The 20,508-nt window shown below is 41.5% G+C and overlaps 3 protein-coding genes across 3 annotated transcripts; all 3 read left to right on the top strand.

Moving 5' to 3' along the window:
- Window positions 1–867: 867 nt before the first annotated feature.
- Window positions 868–3,178, top strand: gp1bb (glycoprotein Ib platelet subunit beta). Its single transcript, XM_006789940.2, has 2 exons — window positions 868–944; window positions 2,363–3,178. The coding sequence occupies exon 2, from the start codon at window positions 2,375–2,377 to the stop codon at window positions 2,987–2,989; it is 615 nt and encodes a 204-aa protein (XP_006790003.1). The 5' UTR covers window positions 868–944; window positions 2,363–2,374; the 3' UTR covers window positions 2,990–3,178.
- Window positions 3,179–4,068: 890 nt separating this feature from the next.
- dhx37 (DEAH (Asp-Glu-Ala-His) box polypeptide 37) lies at window positions 4,069–13,761 on the top strand. Its single transcript, XM_006789938.3, has 27 exons — window positions 4,069–4,384; window positions 4,564–4,679; window positions 4,770–4,939; window positions 5,314–5,426; window positions 5,544–5,901; window positions 5,998–6,146; window positions 6,244–6,336; window positions 6,439–6,535; window positions 6,878–6,991; window positions 7,081–7,297; window positions 7,584–7,682; window positions 7,766–7,836; window positions 7,922–8,057; window positions 8,145–8,221; window positions 8,731–8,963; window positions 9,554–9,665; window positions 9,754–9,860; window positions 10,464–10,652; window positions 10,845–10,969; window positions 11,262–11,378; window positions 11,462–11,634; window positions 11,714–11,828; window positions 12,174–12,311; window positions 12,391–12,485; window positions 13,010–13,083; window positions 13,213–13,310; window positions 13,395–13,761. The coding sequence occupies exons 2-27, from the start codon at window positions 4,577–4,579 to the stop codon at window positions 13,469–13,471; spliced, it is 3,450 nt and encodes a 1,149-aa protein (XP_006790001.2). The 5' UTR covers window positions 4,069–4,384; window positions 4,564–4,576; the 3' UTR covers window positions 13,472–13,761.
- Window positions 13,762–15,998: 2,237 nt separating this feature from the next.
- Window positions 15,999–20,486, top strand: ufd1l (ubiquitin recognition factor in ER associated degradation 1). Its single transcript, XM_087849265.1, has 12 exons — window positions 15,999–16,151; window positions 16,365–16,497; window positions 17,438–17,470; window positions 17,556–17,677; window positions 18,003–18,133; window positions 18,228–18,300; window positions 18,487–18,555; window positions 18,634–18,702; window positions 18,776–18,826; window positions 18,916–19,004; window positions 19,680–19,764; window positions 19,861–20,486. The coding sequence occupies exons 1-12, from the start codon at window positions 16,149–16,151 to the stop codon at window positions 19,933–19,935; spliced, it is 933 nt and encodes a 310-aa protein (XP_087705391.1). The 5' UTR covers window positions 15,999–16,148; the 3' UTR covers window positions 19,936–20,486.
- Window positions 20,487–20,508: the final 22 nt, after the last annotated feature.

Consider the following 20,508-nt stretch of genomic DNA (forward strand, 5'->3'; position numbering starts at 1 on the left):
TTAAATTCTCTGTTTATGTCATGATGGGAAAAAAATTGTCATGGTCTGGGTGTGTGGCTGTAAAATTCCGCTGAAAGTCTGGACCTCCCTGGTATCCACCCATGGGCAGGGCCTACAGCCTCCCTCACCTGAAGCTGATTGAGGCAATTAGGTTGGAGATTTAAGCTGCTTGCTGACACTGTTTCCTCGCCATTTCATCAACTAGCCTATTTACTCCTGGGAATTCCACCACACTGAACAACTCATCTTGGAAATCTGGTTAACCCGCCTGCTTTCAGAATCATCTCCTTGCCTCACCTGCCTGCCCTCCTGCCCTTACACCACCACAGGACCTTCACCGCTCAGGACAGCTGACGCACACCACCAAACCCACCCGGACCACGCCACCTCTCCTTCAACGCTTCCATTTCCCACCTGCACACGCGTACCTAATCACCAGCCAGCTGCCGTTGCTTTCTTGGACCTGTCCCCTTGCTTTATCCCTCTCTCCTGGCCAAGACCCTCGCACCCCATGTGTCAAGCCTTAAGCCAAGTGCCATTGTAAACATCATCCTTGTGCTAGTTAAGAAAACTTTGTTAAACCTTTTCCTCAGCCTCCGGCCGTTTTGTGACAAAAAAATTTCTAGCCTCATGTGATCTCAATAAAAGGCCGACAATCGATTACTGTGTGAAAATACTCAAACTTTAAAAATAAAGAAAATCTTTAATTAGTATAAACAGCTCTTTTTAGAACTTTATTAGGATTTAAATCATCAAAACATAGCGGGTGACATGTTTTCCATGTTGGTGTGCATGTTCTGTGCGTGCATGTGCACAGGCGTGTGCATGCCTGAGCTCATAATTTGACAGCAGTCTTTATCAGTGAGAGCCAGCTGGCAGTAGCACACACTCTGAGAGCAACTGTAAAAAACAGAGTCATCTCCCGAAGACGCGACGCACTGAAGGTAAAAGATTCTCCTCAGACCTTGTTTAGACTTTTCAGGTCTGCTGTGACATCATCAGTTTAATTTATTCCTCTTAAAGTTTAAGTTGATAGTTGATGTAATTACTGTGTTCTGTTTTCATTTACTCTACAGTGTAATGTACTTAGTATAAATGTGTGAAAACAGCAATCGGGTTGTGCAGCTTGTGATCAGCAGGGAGGTGTTTCCTGTCAATGTCAATGCAATTGACTAAAATTATCCAAAATTAATAATTTATCCTGTAAAATGTACAATATTTGTTATTTATGAGTCCACATCATGACCTCATTATTACCATATTCTAAAGGTATGTGGTCATTTTGTAATGTTTATGTGTTAAATTTGTTTAAATAAATTATGACCTAGTTTTAGATCATGGATACATCACATGCAGTTTTACATGTTTAATTTTATAAAGTCTGCATGAAATTTACTGCTAATGTCATATTAATCAGGACAAACTGCTCAAACAATGTATGATCAAATACAAAGCAGATACTGTGAGCAGTAAAATGAAAACACCTGCACACATGAATGCATTTTTAGCTACAACAACACAAACTGCAGCCTCACAACAGAACCGAGACTTTCTGATCATTTACGTTGAGATATGAGTTTGTAGTGGACACTTGTTTGTGACACACAAAAAATGACAGGCAGAGGTAACTCTAGTTTTCGAGTCATTATCTCAAAATGTTGAGTTCCTTCTGAGTAAGTCAAAAGATCAAGTTTTTAAGACGCAATTTCAAGATATTTAAACCAAAACCTTCCGCACTCATCCACGCCTCGTTTCTTTTACCTTGTGTCCTTTCCTGATTTTCTCTTCACCGATTGGCTCCTGTTTTCTTTTGTCCTTTAATTGAACTCAGTTTGCACACATTATACAAGGACTACACTCCTCCATGGGGCAGCAGCTCAGAGTTTTTTCGGTTCATGTGCGTCTCCTTGTGCAGTTACATAACCTTTGATCTGAAGTAAAATAAACCTTAAGTACTGATTGCTGGCTCTGTTTTTGCTGATAATCCTTTTCTTTGAACCTCCAAATTACATATATGTTATATAGAAAAAAACCCATAAGCTCACGTATGTCTGATTTTTTTCCTCTGGCACTGGTGTGGGCATCAGATCTAAAGACCCATCATCAGTCCAGCCCTTTAGATCGGAGCAGCTCTTATACATGCTTTACTGCCTTAAGTTAGAAGAGTTTATCTTTTTGCACAATGTGGATTTTTGACTCTTTTTTATGTCGGCACATGATGCATTTTGCATAAACACACTAATGATCTTCATGGCTTCAATAATATACAGTGAAGAGATTGTTTCACACGATACATACAAAGGGCAGTTTTACAGTTCAACTCACTCTAATTAACCCTTGATTCCTCCTCTCTCCTCTGCAGTGATTAGGAACCATGAAGGAGTTTCTGCTCATGTGTCTGCTCCTCTTGTTTGGAGGTCAAAGGTCCTCCGCCTGTCCCCATCTCTGCTCCTGTCACGGCAGTCAGGTGGACTGCAGCAGCAGATCTCTCACAGCTTCTTCGCTGCCTTCCAGTTTCTCTGCTGGGACCTCCGAGCTCCGTCTCCACAATAACCTGCTGACCACACTCCCTAACGGGCTCCTGGACGATCTGACCTCCCTCCGCTCCGTCTCTCTTCACGGTAACCCCTGGGCGTGTGACTGCGGCATCCTCTACCTGCGAGCCTGGCTGCTGCGCCAACCTGCTGGCAGCACATCACACGTGGGCGTCAACTGCAGCTCCCCACCCAAACTGAGAGGTCGGCTGGTGGCGTATTTAACTGAGCAGGAGGTGCTGGACTCCTGCCACTACTGGTACTGTGACCTGGCTTTGGCCTCGCAGGTGTGTCTGCTTGTATTTGTGGTCGTGCAGGCGGCTCTGCTCGTGGCTCTTGTCTTCTTCCTCAAGAGGTTCGAGAAGGTGTCTAAAGAAGCAAAGAGAATAACAGAGGAGAGCTTTACCCCCGCGGATGGTCAGAGGGAGAACGAGTACATGCCTTTAAAGCCGTGATGTGCGAAGGGCTGATCAGCATTTGAACACCAGGGATGAAACCTCTGTCACTGTGATTTTAAGTTCAGGTGACGAGTTGAAGGAGTAACCTGAAAATAAATATATTCAAATATGTAAAAACATAAATATATTAAACACACCAAGTTTCAGCTTCGTTTCAGGAGAGCACTCGTGAGGAAGATTTTAGATCTGAAACATGTCCAGTTGCAGACCACAGTAGACCACTGTAAAATAAACTAAACAAAAACAAAGATTATTTTATCTGAGAGTAAATAAACTAACGTGTTAATAATATCATCGTGTTTGCTCTTTACACGTATCTGATCAAATGATGTATGAAACCTGATTTATCTACAAAATGTTATTTAAAAATAATATTTTATGATTTTTAAATAAAATAATAATCCATGTGTTGTTATTATCTGGATTTAAGCATAATTGCAGACCAAATGAAGGGCAGATATGTTGTTGGTATCTGTTTAGGGCAATTTCAAGTTGTTTATTCTTTTGAGCTTTATTTTAGGATAAATCTCATGATGTCTTTTGCCATTTTGCATTCATACATTGTGTAATTTGTAAGAAAACAAAGCAAAACAAATTATTCTGATTGATGTTTTGTCATATGTGTGTAACTTTTAAGCACAAAACAAATGGTTTGATTAAATTTTTTTCTAATTGTTTCAAAACATTGTACACTTTTTTCACAATTGTATTACAATGTCATTGCTTCCTTAGCATACCTATTTATCATACCAACCCTCTACATGTCCTTTGTCATTACATACATGAACCTCCTCTGAGGTTTTCCGTTTTTCCTCATGCCTGGCTCCATCTTCAGCATCTTTTGTCCAGTATATCCACTATCCCCCCTCTGAATATGTCCAAACCATCTCAGCCTTATCTCTCTAACCTTTGTCTCTAACCCTTGTCTCCCAAAATACAGCTTTAAAATGTGCCATCAGAAGAACTTCAAATGTGTTACATGACAATTTGGAAGATTTTTGCATTCGTACGTCAAATAAACACCAATCGGACCAAATCATTATCATCAAAGCATCAAAGCTTTTTGCCATCTGATATTGGCTGACCCCATAAGACAAAAAGGACCCTTATACGTCATTTAAATGTAAGTATTTTGAGTTGATTAAATAAAAATCAATAAATAAAAAAGATTGAAGGGTTATACAGTTTAGGTTATAAACAATATTTTCCCATTAATTAGGATCACTAAACAACGGGACGTCGAACTTTTTCTATAGCGGAACGTTTCTACGGAGTCAAATTTTAGCGACGGACCGGTGTGGTTGATGAACACTTAAATGTTTACACGTGAGGTTAGTGCACAGTTTTTGGATCCAGGTGTTTAAAGTCAAATGCAGCTGTTCAGATAAGAAGGTTTGTATTTGGAGGTGTTCACAAACTTTTAATCGGTTCTGTTAATAACAATTTTAGGCTAACGATAAAGTTAGCTTGTTAGCTGTCGATGTTTAGCAAGCAGTGTTTCAGACTTTATTGGTCTTTCTCATTATAACCGGTGGCTTTGGGTTCATAGCTTTTTATTTACTGACCTACAGACTTAAGTTTAAAATGGGAAAACTAAGGAAAAAACACAACTGGAAGGGGCGACAGCAAAGTGACCCTCCGCCATCTGCAGATGAAGAGAAGACAGAAGTTGTTGTGGAACTCAAAGGTAGCAGGAAAACATCAAGAGGAGAAAACATCTTTGACACTTGCATGTCGTGCATTCTGTGACCCTGACTCTTCTGTTTGTATAAATCAGATGGGTCCATACTGAAAGGTGTAGATGAGAGCAACGCCTTGGTCCTCCCATCCAGCAAATCCAAGAAGAATAAATCCTCGCTGCCACCGATCTCCAAGAAGAAGCCCCTCACCAAGAAGCAGAAGAAGGAGCTGCAGAAGGTCCTGGAGCGTAAGGAGAAGAAAGCTCAGGTAAGGAATCTTCGTACATTTGGTTCTCTGTGAGGTTTTTCTAATTCATGTCGTCATTAATAACCAGACTGATTACTTTAGTGACAGTGATCCATTGTTTCTAAAGTCCTGAAAGAAAGTTAATGATTTGGTTTATAAAATGATCAAGGTGAAGTGAAAGTTGATCCTGAAGATGTGAAAATGTTTGATTTTCCTCAGTAAAGTGGAGCAGATATGTGTTATGTGCCGATAAGTACTCTGACTCTAGATATAGAAGCTGAGTATTGAGCACAGTACGATGTTGTCCTTATATTTACTGTAGCTTGTAGCTTTTTTGCTGAATTTTAACAGTCAAGCTCACATGCCAATAACATGTTGCTCTCTCTTCTGTCCAGAGAGCAGAGATCCTGGCCAAACTGGCTGAGGTGCAGCTTCCAGAATCCGAACTGAAGCTGCTGTACACCACTTCCAAACTGGGAACAGGAGAAAAGCTCTACCAGGCTAAACGGTAAGAGCACAACACAATGTGTTAATCAAGACGGAGAACATGTGTGATTGTTTCTCGGTGGAGAAGGTGGAGTAAAAGCATCTTGTCTTCTTCTTCTTCTTCTTTTTTTTTATTCAGGTCAGCAGATGAAGTAAAGGATGAAGACTCTGGCCCAAAGATCAGCAGCGTCAGCGGAGCAAACAGGAAGAGAAAATGGGAGGAAGATGATGATGAAGAAGAACAAAAGGCAGAAGAGAGTAGTGATGTGGACACGTCGTCTGATGAGGATGAAGATGAGCAGGAGGATGAAGTTAGTAACACCACAGATATGAGTGAATGTAAGGAAACCAGCTCTGTCAGTCAGGAGACCAAATACGAAGTGAAGGTGGAGCAAGATGGAGAGAAAGAAAAGAAGATTTCAGACCAGGAGAAAGTTCAGAAGAAGCCGTCTGAACCAGCTATTTTCATTCCTGTTGATAGATCACCAGAAGTACAGGTGAGCACCTGAGACCATAAAAGCATCCTGCAAACTAGAACTTAGAAAGGTGTTTTTGTGCATTTTCATCAATTCTGCATTACGATGTTGCTGCAGGAGGCTCGTCTAAAGCTGCCCGTTCTGGCAGAGGAGCAGGTCATCATGGAGGCCGTGAGAGAAAATCCCAGTATCGTCATCTGTGGAGAGACGGGGAGTGGAAAAACCACTCAGGTGCCTCAGTTTCTGTATGAAGCCGGCTATGCCAGGTAGTTTGTCCACTTTAAGGTGTTGCCTTTGTAAATGTTTCATTGGAGGAAAAAAGTGTGTGTAGTTCGTCATCCTGCTAACTCTTGATTCCTGCAGTGGCGGGAGGATGATCGGCATCACAGAGCCGAGGAGAGTAGCAGCAGTGAGCATGTCCCACAGAGTGGCCAAAGAGATGAACCTGCCCACACAGTAAACTAACCATTCTGTGTTCAGAGTAATTAAAAAAAAAAAAATACAGTTTAAAAGTCTAAGTTTGTGTTGTTAATTATATGTTTGTGTGTCTGTTATCAGGGTCGTGTCGTACCAGATTCGATACGAAGGGAACGTGACGAGTGACACAAAGATAAAGTTCATGACAGACGGTGTTCTGCTGAAGGAGATTCAGAAGGTATCATCTGCTTTCTACTGGGTCACCTAATAAATAATATGACAACAGGATGGAGGTGGAGGATCAGCCAGGTGGATGACTCGGCCTTTTTCATTTTTCACAAACGATTTCATCAGTTTGGACCAATTAAATCAGTTCTAATGAGGAAAGTTAATGCCTCGCTTCCATGTTATTTGTATTAACCAGTAGTAACAAATAGTTTTTCAATTGTGTTCTGAATTTGCAGTAAATTCTAAAGTTATTTTTTGCCATCTTTGAAGAAGCAGTAAAGGGATAAAAGAGCATGGATTTAGTGTTACTTCAATTGTCTCCAGTTTTGTCACAGACTATTTTGTGTTGCAGGATTTTCTGCTCCAGAAATACAGCGCAATCATCATCGACGAAGCACACGAAAGGAGCGTCTACACCGACATCCTCATCGGATTATTGTCTCGTATCGTCCCCCTCAGGAACAAGGTGGGAATATCTTAATGTTTCCGATTTACAGGGAAAAAAGGGGGTTGTTTCTATAAAAACCTCTCCGTTTCTCCTCGGTCTGTCTGCAGAAAGGTATGCCTATGAAGCTCCTGATCATGTCCGCTACTCTGCGGGTTGAAGACTTCACAGAAAACCAGCGGCTGTTTCGGACGCCTCCTCCCGTCATCAAGGTGGATGCTCGTCAGTTCCCGGTAACTATCCACTTCAACAAACGCACCCCGCTGGAGGATTACACTGGAGAGGTTTTTCACAAGACCTGCAAAATCCACCGGATGCTGCCTCCAGGTAGGTTTTGGTGTTTATATTTATTTACTACAGAAAGAGGTGAACAAAGAGGGGGATTTTGATGAAAGTATAACTGAGGATATGATGAAAATATAATATATGGGTGATGGGGCGCCTCTTTAAGGGGCTGATCATGCGACTCACATACAGAGAGCCCTGGGTGGTGGCAACTATATTTTCCTGTAAAAATGAATTGTGGTGCGTCTCATTCGGGTAAACTGCAGTTAGAGTTCAGTCTTTCCACAGATACAGTCTCCACTTCTTTTATAACATGGTTGCATTTTAGGTGGTATCCTGGTGTTTCTGACTGGTCAGGCTGAAGTTCACAGTCTCTGCAGAAGACTGAGAAAAGCTTTCCCCTTCAGGAAGGGTGACACAGCCACAGGTGAGCGGTCGGCCTCCTCACACTCTGACGTATATCTGAGCTGGGACTGTGGTTCTGTGTATTTACTTGAGTTTTGTATCCAGCTGAAGATGAGGAAGCCGAAACCTCAGAGGCAATGAGGAAGTTCAAAAAGGCCAAACAGAAGAAGACTGTTGTAAGTAAACTTTTTAAAAAATATATTCTGTCCACCTCAGTCCTCGACAGATATTGAACAGAAGTGTTTTAACTGTTGTCTCCAGTCTCTACCCCGAATCGACTTGGATAACTACTCCGCCCTGCCAGTGGATGAAGGTGATGAGGACAGAGAGGCGGGGATCGGAGACGAGGAGGATGGAGACTCCGATCTTGACCTTGGAGATGATGCTGCTGATGGAGGTAAGCCACTCTGAATAAATCTCCAGTCCAGGTGGATGCGTTTCAGATGAGCAACATTACAAATTCTGCCCTGTTTTCTCTCCGTAGAGGAAAAGGCGGACGCGTCCATACCACTCTACGTCCTCCCACTCTACTCTCTCCTGGCCCCAGAGCAGCAGGCTAAGGTGAGATTAATATCTTATCACAGAACAAACCTGATAAAGAAAATCATACATGACAAGAGAAGTGCCGGTGCTTGTGCGATAAAGTAAAATAAACGTTTTGGTTTTGCTTCTGATCAGTCAGACTCATCATAAAACATTACTTAAAAAAATCTTTACTTCCCAGCAGATTTCTGTAGTTTTATTTTGAACTGAGTTTAAAATTTAAACTCTAAACTTTCTGATTTAAAGTGCCACTATAATTTCCAATAGCAGCCACTCAGTAGCTTCTGCTTTTAGTAAATAGCCATTACAGTTTTATTTATAGTGTAGGGATAAGTGCTTTTTGCTCATTCGGTTCATGTGCAAGATGAAGGTTTTAGGAAAACTAAAAGCTCCAGTTTACTGAGTTTTCTAAAGAAAATGTAGCTTTATACACCCTTTGAGTTCTTTTTCAGACTTTTTTCAGTAGTTTTGGAGTCACATGATGCTTTTATGATGACATCATGTATATGCGTTCTTTTTGGCTGCAGGTGTTCAGGCCTCCTCCTCCCGGCACTCGTCTTTGCGTCATCGCCACCAACGTGGCAGAGACGTCTTTGACCATTCCTGGGATCAAGTACGTGGTGGACTGCGGTCGAGTTAAGAAGCGTTTCTACGACAAAGTGACTGGAGTGTCGTCCTTTAAAGTCACATGGACCTCACAGGCTTCAGCCAATCAGAGGGCTGGCAGAGCGGGACGAACCGAGCCAGGACACTGCTACCGGTCAGTGCTGTTAAACTACGTAACCGTAAAACCCTAATTAGAGAGGGTTGTTTTGTTTTTTGGTTGTTTTGTTTTTTTTACACAACAAGGATTTTCACCGTCCGTCGTGGTGAAGAGAGCTGAGTGTAAAAGTGAAGCTCTCAATTTACCGGTCGATCTACGTCCCTACCCTCACCTATGGCCACGAGCTGTGGGTAGTGACCGAAAGAACGAGGTCGCAGATACAAGCGGCAGAAATGAGCTTCCTCCGAAGGGTGGCTGGCCTCTCCCTTAGAGATAGGGTGAGAAGTTCAGCCATCCGGGAGGGGCTCAGAGTAGAGCCGCTGCTCCTCCACATTGAAAGGAGCCAGCTGAGGTGGTTCGGGCTTCTGACAAGGATGCCTCCTGGGTGAGGTGTTCCGGGCATGTCCCACTGGGAGGAGGCCCCGGGGCAGACCCAGGACACGCTGGAGAGATTATATCTCTCGGCTGGCCTGCGAACGCCTTGGTGTTCCCCCGGATAAGCTGGAGGAGGTGGCTGGCCCTGGATAAAGTGGAAGAAGATGGATGGATGGATGGATTTTCACCACAGTTTCTCCTTGTTTCTGCAGGTTGTACTCCTCTGCAGTGTTTGGAGACTTCGCTTTGTTCTCAGAGGCGGAGATCACTCGCAGGCCTGTGGAGGACCTGGTTTTACAGATGAAAGATCTCAACATAGAAAAAGTCAGTAAAATCTGAAATGCTGTCTTAAAGGGGAACAAAATTGTGATTACAGGGTTTTAACCAGAGTCATATTTTGTGTTTTCTGCAGGTGGTCAATTTTCCTTTTCCCACACCGCCCTCTACTGAGGCTCTTGTTGCAGCAGAGCAGTTATTAGTGTCGCTGGGAGCTCTGGAAGAGCCGCCGTGTACTGGAAGGTAACTTTTTACTGTTCCATTTAAGTGTAATTAATGAGTCCCCCTTTTTTCTTAGAACACAAAATATATTTATTAAAAGGGTGGTTTTACTTCAAAGATGGCTCCTACATAGAGACTTGGAAAAAATTAAAATGAAATCTATACTGGGCAGAATCCAGCAGGTATTGATATTGTACGTTTCAGTTTACTTTCATGCGTTTTAGCTCCTAGCTGGTGGCTAGCCTTCACTGTCTAGAGCAGCTGTAGTGAGTCATAATGTTGTTTAAATGGACACTTGAGCATTATCAGGATTTCTGCTTTAATAAAAGCATAAAATTCAGTTTAATTCAGTTTTATTTAAATCAAATCACAACAACCGTCGCCTCAAGAAACTCTATATTGTAAGGAAAAGCCTGTGTGTATATTGTGAGAGAAAACCCCAACAATCACACAACTGCCTTATAGCAAGTGCTTGGCAACAGTGGGAAAGAAAAACTCCCTTTTAACAGGAAGAAACTTTCTTGAACACACTGAGTAATCACTCACTACAGTTTAGAAAAAGTGAAAAGGTATCGCTTTTAAAACAGTCTTGTGCAAACTTGTAAACTGTTTATTTCTTATAAGGTTGAAAGAAATGCAGCGAGCGAAGCTGAGCTGTCCCATCACCCCTCTGGGCAGAGCGATGGCGTCGTTCCCCGTGGCGCCGCGTTACGCTAAAATGTTAGCGCTCGGGAAGCAGCAGGATTGTCTGCCATACGTCATCGCTGTGGTAGCAGCCATGACAGTTCGGGAAATTTTTGAAGACCTCGACAGGTGAGAAAAGTGTAAAAATTGATGCTTTGGAGGCGCAGATCACCACATATAGATGAGACTAACTTTAAATGTTGGATGAAATCTTGACATACCCTTCAAGCTCAGTCTGTTTTTAAGCCGTATATATGATTTTTTAATTTATTTTTAATAGCTATATATATATTTTTCCTTTTCCTCTGTTTCTCTCCTCAGACCTGCTCGTAGTGAAGATGAGAGCTCCAAGCTCAACCAACGTCGAGCTCGGCTGACCCAAATGAGGAGGTTGTGGGCTGGACAAGGAGCCTCGCTCCTGCTGGGGGACCTCATGATTATGCTGGGTGAGCTTACTCTTTGTTCAAGTTGCACTAGTGGTCAGTATTGTACAACAGTGTTTTAGGCAGTCTGTTAGATTGCATGCTTAGTGTGTTGTATGGCTCCAAAACCTTACATTTCTTCCAGGTTTTAGCAACAAGCCGAATTTTTAGGTGAAACTGAAACAGCAATTATTCATTAGAATAATTTTTACAGAGACAGATTTAACTGGGGTCCATGAAGCCTTTTAAAAAAAATAAAAATTGTACTGCTTGAATATATTACGTATGTTAATAACTTGCATACCTGTGTCTCCAGGTGCTGTTGGTGCTTGTGAATTTGCTGGCTGCACTCCCAGGTTTTGTGAGAACAGTGGGCTGAGGTATAAAGCTATGGTGGAGATCAGAAAGCTCAGAGGACAACTTACCAATGCAGGTACATGGACACAGCAAACTCAGATAATCAACATGTGTTCCTCTGAAACACAGCTGCAAGTCATTTTTCTTCCCTCGTCCCAGTGAACGCTGTGTGTCCAGAGGTGGGGGTCTTTGTGGATCCCAAGATGACTCCACCGACGGAGCACCAGGTGGTTTGCTTGCGGCAGATTGTTCTGGCAGGTCTCGGAGACCATCTTGCGAGGCGTGCCCAGGGAGAGGATTTGGTGGACCCGAAATGGAAGAATGCATACAAGGTCTGTAATTGAACATTAGAAGTATAAACTGTGTTATGGGTCTCTTCACATCCTCATCTTTATCCGTTTTTGCTCATAGACACCTCTTATGGATGAGCCGGTGTTCATTCATCCAAATTCTGCATTGTTCAAAACGCTGCCAGAGTTTGTGGTCTACCAGGAGGTCATGGAGACCAGCAAGATGTACATGAGAGGTAAATGAGACTGAAAGGAAATAAAATCACATGTCCTCTTAATTCGTGTAGAACTGACTGCCAGCATGTGTCTGATTCCTACATGTGTGACAACTTTTTATAGTTGAATATATAAAAGGGACTACCTTGTGTTTAAAAGGTTGTTACTGCATGAATCTGCAGGTCCATCTTTTATAGTCTGTGGCACAGTCCTGATTGTATGGCTGCTTACATGCTTGTTTTTAATCATTTTTACCTATTTTCTAAACATCTTCCTTCTTTAATCCCTAATTAAAGGACAATAAAGTGGTGCTGGGTTACTGAAACAAGATTTGCAGACTGATGCCTTTCCTTTATTCCTGTCAGGTGTTTCAGCTGTAGAAGCAGAGTGGGTCCCACAGTTTCTCCCACAGTACTGTCACTTTGGCTCTCCGCTAGAGTCACCGTCCCCGTGGTTCTGTTCTTCTACCGGCACCGTCAGATGCCACCGTTCAAGCACCTTCTGTGAGTTCTCCACAGCAGAGCACTAGAGCTGAAACCTCTTTCTGCCTACAGCTGATTAACTGCTGTGTTTCTCCTGTAGTCCGTGTGGGTTGGCAGTTGCCTGCAGTGGAGATGGAGTATCCAGAGGGCCTGGAGCGCTACAAGCTGTTTGCCAAGTTTCTTCTGGAGGGACAGGTACTGGTTTTTGTTTATCCTGAGCAATCCTTCCTGTAGTTCATCTATCCATTTTCTTCCGCTTATCCGGGGTCGGGTTGCGGGGGCAGCAACCTAAGTAGAGAAGCCCAGACGTCTCCCCCGCCACCTCCTCCAGCTTGTCCGGCGGAACACCAAGGCGTTCCCAGGCTAGCCGAGAGATATAATCTCTCCTGGTTCTGCCCTGGGTCATCCTCCTGGTGGGACATGCTTTACTCTGAACCCCTCCCAGATGGCTGAACTCCTCAGCATATCTCTAAGGGAGGCCAGCCACCCTTCTAAGAAAGCTAATTTCTGCCGCTTGTATCCACAATCTCGTTCTTTCAGTCACTACCCAAAGTTTGTGATCATAGGTGAGGATAGGGACGTAAATCCATTTGGTTTGCATAGTTATCCTTGTGACAAAAACAGTAATAGATCAATTAAAAACATGGGAAACCTTGCAAGAGCTGCACAGTGAACAAACCTGACAGGAGCAGTTAATGTGTACTTTGTATGGTTAACAGGTTTGTCCTGCACTAAAGAAACACAGCAGTCACCTGCTCTCAAACCCCTCCATCATGCTGAAAACATGGGCAAAGTAAGTTGGTGCTCTCACACACACTTTTAATCCCTTTTTACTGCATTTCCTAATTCATTTACTCCATAGACCAGCGCATCTCGAGGAGGTTTTTTTTTCCTCTTACTGTCATGTCTTTGCTGTTTTTAGGTTGCAGCCCAGGACAGAGGCTTTCCTGGGAGTACTGGTGTCAAAGAAAGTTGACTGCAGAGAGGCACTCCACTCTGTCTGGAAGACTGAAGAGAAATGTAAGCATTAATGTTGTTAGTTTGCCTCTGATTTGGTTAGTTGTTTTGTCATCTAATTGTAGAATTTTTTTTCTCCTCCTCCAGTTCTGCTTACTGCATACTGCCAGTGGTTACCTGAATCTGTGCACCAGGAAGTAGCTAAAAGTTGGCCTCCTCTATAAAAGCCTGCGTCTAAACAACCGAGACAATACAACAGACTTTTGACCGGAGACATCACATGGAGCTACATTTTGGCAGAGCCTAAATCTTTTGACTGTGGTGTCTGTTTTTTATGGTGTTTACAATATCACAACACTGCCTTAGTGTTAGTTTTATATTTTATTTACTGTACCACTTGTAAAGAAGATATACAGGCACAGTTGAAATGTCTTTTAACTTGTAATCAGTGTGCTGCTGTTGTTTATGTATGTCTGATTTGGTCTTCATAAGACTTATAAACACTGACTGTGAGAAAGGCTGGCATTTGACCTTTTTTTGTGCTTATTAATACGTGTGCTTGAAGGTTAAAGGTCAACTGAACCACTTTTGCACTGTATGGCATTTTATTTGTCATGAGGATTTTTACCAGCTTATGAAGAAAATAAAACTTGATGTCAGCTTGGGCTACTCTAACTCTAGGATGGAGTCAGAGTCAACAAACCGTTAAAGCAAGTTGATGTTTACTGGGTGGGAGTGGTTGAGAATGAAAGCTCTGAATAAGCTGTGTTAAATAACTTGAAAAAAAGAGCACTACCAGGGGCGGATCTAGAAAGGTGGCGTGGGGTGGCATGTGCCACCCTAAAATGTTCCCTTGCCACCTTAAGTGCCACCCTAGTTTTGTATACACCATGGGCATTTCAGATTTTACACACAAAAAAAAACGGTGTGAAACTTAAGTAAGACTTGTGTTTGTAAATGAACCACCTGTGGTGTGTTGCTTTCTGGATTTTATACTTATTGAGCTACATATTTATTAATTATGCAGGTTATAAAGTACATAAATGGTAAATGGCCTGTATTTGTATAGTGCTTTTACTAGTCCCGCCTAGGGACCCCAAAGCGCTTTACACACCCAGCCATCCACCCATTCACACACTGGTGGAGGCATGCTACAGTTGTAGCCACAGCTGCCCTGGGGCAGACTGACAGAAGCGAGGCTGCTATATCTCGCCATCGGCCCTTCTGGCCAACACCAGTAGGCAGTAGGTGAAATGTCTTGCCCAAGGACACAACAACCGAGACTGTCCGAGCCGGGGCTCGAACCAGCAACCTTTCCGATTACAAGGCGAACTCCCCACATAACATCAAAATTCACATATTTTATGTAATGGAAATCTTCAACTATGTGGGCTACAGAAAATAATTAAGTTATAGATGATATTTATATGAAATATATGTATACTTAGTGCATTTGAATCATTTTAACCATATGTAACACCTGCATATGTGTTTTTTAAAGGCTTTGATTTTGCCACCCCATTTGATTTCCATGCCACCCTAACAAAATTTCTCTAAAATTTCTCTCACTCTGAGCGCTACAGATGTGATGTTTGCTTAGAGAGTGTTGATGGAGAAGTATAATGAAGGTCAGGAGTTGCATTGTGTCAGTTGTGCATTGTGTGTGTGGAGCGAGAGAAAGCATAAGGAACTGTAGTCAGGTATACCAGAGAAGTATGTGAGGGTGGAGCAGGACATGTATGAAGGCAGTGAGACAGTTTTGAAGGTCTTTGTAGTAGTTACAAAGTAGCACAGGAACAGAGCCGGAGGGAGAAAGAGAGCCAGGGACAACAATCATCCACAACTATTTTCAGTTGTGGATGATAAAGGATTCAGAAAGTTTATTCATGCAGGCCCATATGACAGAGAATATGCATCTTCTTTTTTGTTTTCATATTTTAATTTATATTTAATTGTATTGTGGTTTGCAGTGTTTTGTGTTGTTTCACTTTAAATTTGTTTAAAAGGAAAAAGCTGAAAATTTAAAAGTTGAAATGTGAATAGCTGGTTTTTGTATTATATGATTTATTTATTACATTTTATGTGGAGTGAATAAATAAAAGTATATTTACGGTGGCCCCTAGAGACAAAGCACGTACAAACTTCAAAACACGTATGAACTCTGAAGCACGTAAAAACTCCAAAACACAACAGAAGTGCTCCAGAATGCTAGGGCGCAGTGTTGAGCTTTTGTTACCTACTGGCTACACAAGCCAGCAAGTACCAATGACCTGATTTGGTGTGTGGTAGTAACAGGTAAATGAACTTTTTTTTTTTTAATTATTTGAATATATATGAGTGCTTGTGTATAAATGCACAAACCACACACATATGCTTTCAATTGTGTAATTTAAGTGATCTAGATAGCTCTGTTTTGGAAGTTCAGTTAACTCTAGGAATGTGTTTTTTGGAGTTTGTACGTGCTTTGGAGTTTGTACGTGCTTTGGAGTTTGTACGTGCTTTTTCTCTAGGGGCCACCACATATATTTATATATAAACATATATAATTAAAACCACTGTTTTTACATTAGTAATTCCTTTTGTGCATAATTTTATATTATTGTTAATAATAAATTAATTAAAGCAACAAAACAACCTGAAGAGACGGTTCGGAGTCGAAAGAGCCGGCTCTTTTTAGTGAGCCAAAACGAAAGAGCCGGTTCTCTAAAAAGAGCCGGAAATCCCATCACTAGTGGCTTTTCGCACATGCGTGGTACCGATCGGGTTTCCGGTACGGATCTGGTAGTGACTACAATTTCAGTTGTTTACAACGTTGGAAATTGTAAATTTTTCTGTAAAGTAGAAAACTGAAACAAACATCATTAAGCCGGCGTTTAGCAGCGAGGAACAGAAACAGTCAACATGGTGAGCACTGTGTTTTTCTCGCCGGTGACTTTGTATCAAAACAAATCGTAGTTGCTCCAGTTTTAGCTAGCTAGCGGCTAGCAACAGGACTACAGCACAGCATAAAGATCCCCTGTCCTGAACAATTAACTGAACAATTAAATTGTTATCTATTTGTTCTGAAGTATACACGTGACCTGAGTTTGACTGACAATCTTGATGTTTGTTCCACAGTTTTCCTTCCATGTGTTTGACCACCAGCTGGCCCGGGGCTTTCAGAACCGCTTCTCCACTCAGTACCGATGCTATTCGGTGTCCATGCTGGCTGGACCCAACGACCGCTCCGATGTTGAGAAAGGAGGCAAAAGTGAGTCTCATTCAAAGAATGGTCATGTTGTTTCCGACAGTCACCCAGTTCAAGGTTTCTGAACAAAAGATATTGAAGTACAGTATTTTCTCCCATACCACTCGTTCAAATCAAAGTATGTATGGCTGAAGAATTAAATGAAGACCTTAATCTTTGACCTTTGCAAATGCAGGATCTGGTGATTCTGTTTTGCTTGTTGGCATAGTTTGGGTCCACTGTTGCTTTTTAGAGTGAAAGGTCACTAGAAACCAATACAGAGTTGCTCTGACTGATCACTTTTATCTTGTGATCAAACATTTTAATCCTGATGGGAGAAAATAAAACTCCCATTCTTAATCCTCAAGACGTCACTATGAACATGTTGTTTTAGTTCAGTAGTTAGACAGTGCTCTCCACCATCAATATTAAAATATCAAAAAAGGGAATGTGTTTTGGAAGATTGGTGCATCATCAGTCCTGTAGATTTCAGAGACTGGGGGAAATGAGTTTCCTTTGTAGGGTGTCTAGGCTCTAGAGATAAGGTGGGGAACTTAGTCATTGGGAAGGACCTCAGGGTAGGCCTTCTACTTCATCACATCAGTTTAGGTCGTTCATAGAGTTTGATGAGCAATGGTGTGATGTATGGCAGATTTACATGTAGCTAATTTTCTGCATTCACCACTGTATTGTCGGTGTAATCTGTGCCAACATCCACATGGTGTAACCAGCTCCCTTGTCCAAACATACATCCAGTACCGCAAACATATCTGAAGTTAACTATTTAACTATTTATTGCTTTGTGGTACTTGTTAGAAAACACAACTGTAAAAAAATATCCTCAAAATGTCCAAGTTTATGTTGGTATGTATGAGGTGAAAGTTACATATCATATTTCAACATATTTATTTTATGAAAACACATATTTTCCTTAAAATAACTGTTATTTTTCTTTTCTTTTCAGTAATAATGCCACCTTCTGCTCTCGACCAGCTCAGTAAGCGCACGTTAATTCAAAACCTTCTTACTAAATGTCCTGTTTACATCCTGTTTTTAGCATTGCTCTATTTTCCTCTGTTCAGGCAGGCTTAACATTACCTATCCAATGCTGTTCAAGCTGACCAACAAGAACTCAGACAGAATGACACACTGTGGTGTCCTGGAGTTTGTGGCAGACGAGGGAATCTGTTACCTGCCTCACTGGGTGAGAAACAGTAATGAGTGTCTCGTGTCAGCAGTGGAGGAGCACTTACATATTCTTCTTGTGTGGAAGTGGATAACAATGTTGTAGAAGTATGAGTTTAAAAATTCAAATTTGTTGGTATACTCCAGCTCCCTTCCACAGTGAAAGTATTTGCATGTTAGGTTAATTGGTAATTCTGGTTGTCTGTCTCTGTGTCTTAGCCCTGTGATGGTTACCTGTCTAGAGTGTACCCCGACTCTTTCCCCCATGACCTGATAGATGGATGGAAATAGAAAAAGAAAAAAAAAAGGCTGGAGTGACATTTGCTGTATTTTGTTCACTGCAGATGATGCAGAATCTCCTGTTAGAGGAAGGCGGTCTTGTTCAAGTGGAAAGTGTTAACCTCATGGTGGCCACTTACTCAAAGTTCCAGCCTCAGAGCCCCGACTTCCTGGACATTACAAACCCCAAGGCAGTGTAAGGAGTACAGGCTGAAATGTTTATTTGAACTTTTAATTTTTATTTTTTTGACACTTCATGTTTTAACATAAGTGGTTAACATTCATTACAGACTGGAGAACGCACTGAGAAACTTTGCATGCTTGACAACTGGTGACGTCATAGCCATTAACTACAACGAAAAGGTGAATCAGTTTCTTTAAGTCGTTGTTGGGATTATATGTGACCAAGGGTTGTTCTTGGAGAGTTTCCTGGAAGATCGAACATAAAAATGCCTCTAATGAATGTGGTCATAGATGGCTTTGATCAGGTGCTTATATACTCTGTTACAGCCTACATGCTATATATATAAGGTAATCTGTGTGTTTCAGATATATGAGCTGCGAGTCATGGAGACCAAACCAGATAAAGCAGTATCCATCATCGAGTGTGATATGAATGTAAGATCCTGGACTTCACCACTGTCACTGTGAACTGTTTTGTTTAGCTCGCTCACATGCTGTTACTTTGCTGTTCAGGTGGATTTTGATGCTCCCTTGGGTTACAAAGAGCCTGAACGACGGCCTAATCACCAGGATGAACCGACAGTAAGGAGCAAACCATCGTGGTAACTGTACGTTTTCTGCTTTGAACAATGTAATAAAACTGTTTTTCTGACAGGAGGAAGAAACAGATCCCAGCAGTTATGCTGACATGGACACAGGCTTCAGAGTGAGTTCAAGTTAATGTGTACTTACTGCTACTATAAGTACTTGAATAACATAATTTGATTTAATCTCTAATCTGTGCTTTATTTTCAGGCTTTCACCGGTTCTGGTAATCGTTTGGATGGTAAAACTAAAGGGATTGAACCCAGCCCTGCTCCCCTTGCCCCAAGTGACATTAAAAGGTGAAAAGATGTTGAGTTTCTTACACATTCCCATAAAAATAGCTCAACTGTTAAGTGGCCTAACAGCTATTTTCATGGGGAATGTTACATGTTTATTTAACAGCGTATTGCAAATTGATGAGGAGAGGGATGACAGTCAACTCAAACTGCTGTTCAGTATATGAAAGCCCCCAAGCAGGAACCATTATATCTATTAGGCTATGTTAGATATCTCAGACTTGGTGAGCTGAGTTGAGACATAGAATGTGACACCTTGAGGCACATGAGTTTGTCACGAGATATATTTAAATAAAGTTCTGAGCAGTTTATGTATTTTTTTTATGCTTCATAAAAACAGAGGGGAATACCGGATTTATGCTCTAAGGCAACTGGGTACACTGGTCTTAACCCTGAAGCCTAAAGCCTGAACCATAACATAATTGTCAGAAAATTATTTGCTTTTTAAAAAAAAAAAATTGGTGTGGTTATTGAACTTTCTGAATGGTCCACACGGCGTTGCACATCTGTGGTGAGTCTTTATCTCTACTGAGATGTACTGAACACCAACGAAGTGTAAAATATAGCGATGTAACTATACATTGGTGTTGTCCCACATATTTTTTAAAGCTGTGACAGCACACACCACGCAGACAATGGTTTTTCAAGCTGTTGTGTGTCTAATGTTTTGTCACACAGAGGTATTCCCAACTATGACTTCAAAATTGGCAGGATTACCTTCATTCGAAACTCCAGACCTCTGCCCAGGAAAATTGTGGATGATGTAAGTAATGCAAACAGTTTTCTTTCCTGGCTATTTTTAAAGTCCTACATTTAGTTCTCAAGCCATATTTTTCAATTTTCTTCTAAATCTTCTCAGGATGATGCCATAAACAGATTCATCGCCTTCTCTGGACAAGGGCAGTCACTACGCAAGAAGGGCCGAAAACCTTGAAGAGTTACAAACGGGGAGTCTGACTCATGTGCACAGAGCTATCTTATTCTTTTCACCTTCAGCAGCAAAGTAAAATATTGGTTTTCAGATGCGTTTGGTTTTGCCCCACTGCCCCTTTTGAAATGGAGGTTTTGCTGTTGATTATAGCGTGTAATTAAAAGTCTGACAGTAATATTTTGTTCAAAAGAATCTGAGCAGCCTAAAGTACTGTCTGCTCTAATTTGGTATTCACAAATTCAGAGTGACTGATTTTCTGCCAATATCTTATCAAGAACATGAAAAAATGACAGCAAACATCTTTCTTATATCAGATTGAATGATCTCTGACTCTGCGCAGACCCATCTTTTCCATAATTCTTTTTTTATTTTTACAATCCACTTTAAAATGGCTGTTATCCACAATCCTAGTGTTACTATAAAATGGGAGCTTTTGTTTTTGATTATACTGAGAATAATTTTATGTTTGAAGTTTAGACTTTTAGGAATCTTTTCTTTTGCTTTATTTATAAACAAATAAAATGGTGTTTTGAAATGAATTACAATCAGACCTATTTTTGAGGTATTATGCTCTTT

The sequence above is a fragment of the Neolamprologus brichardi genome, chromosome 12 (genome assembly GCF_056152115.1).
Source record: "Neolamprologus brichardi isolate AB-2024 chromosome 12, ASM5615211v1, whole genome shotgun sequence".
Taxonomy (NCBI): Eukaryota; Metazoa; Chordata; class Actinopteri; order Cichliformes; family Cichlidae; genus Neolamprologus; species Neolamprologus brichardi.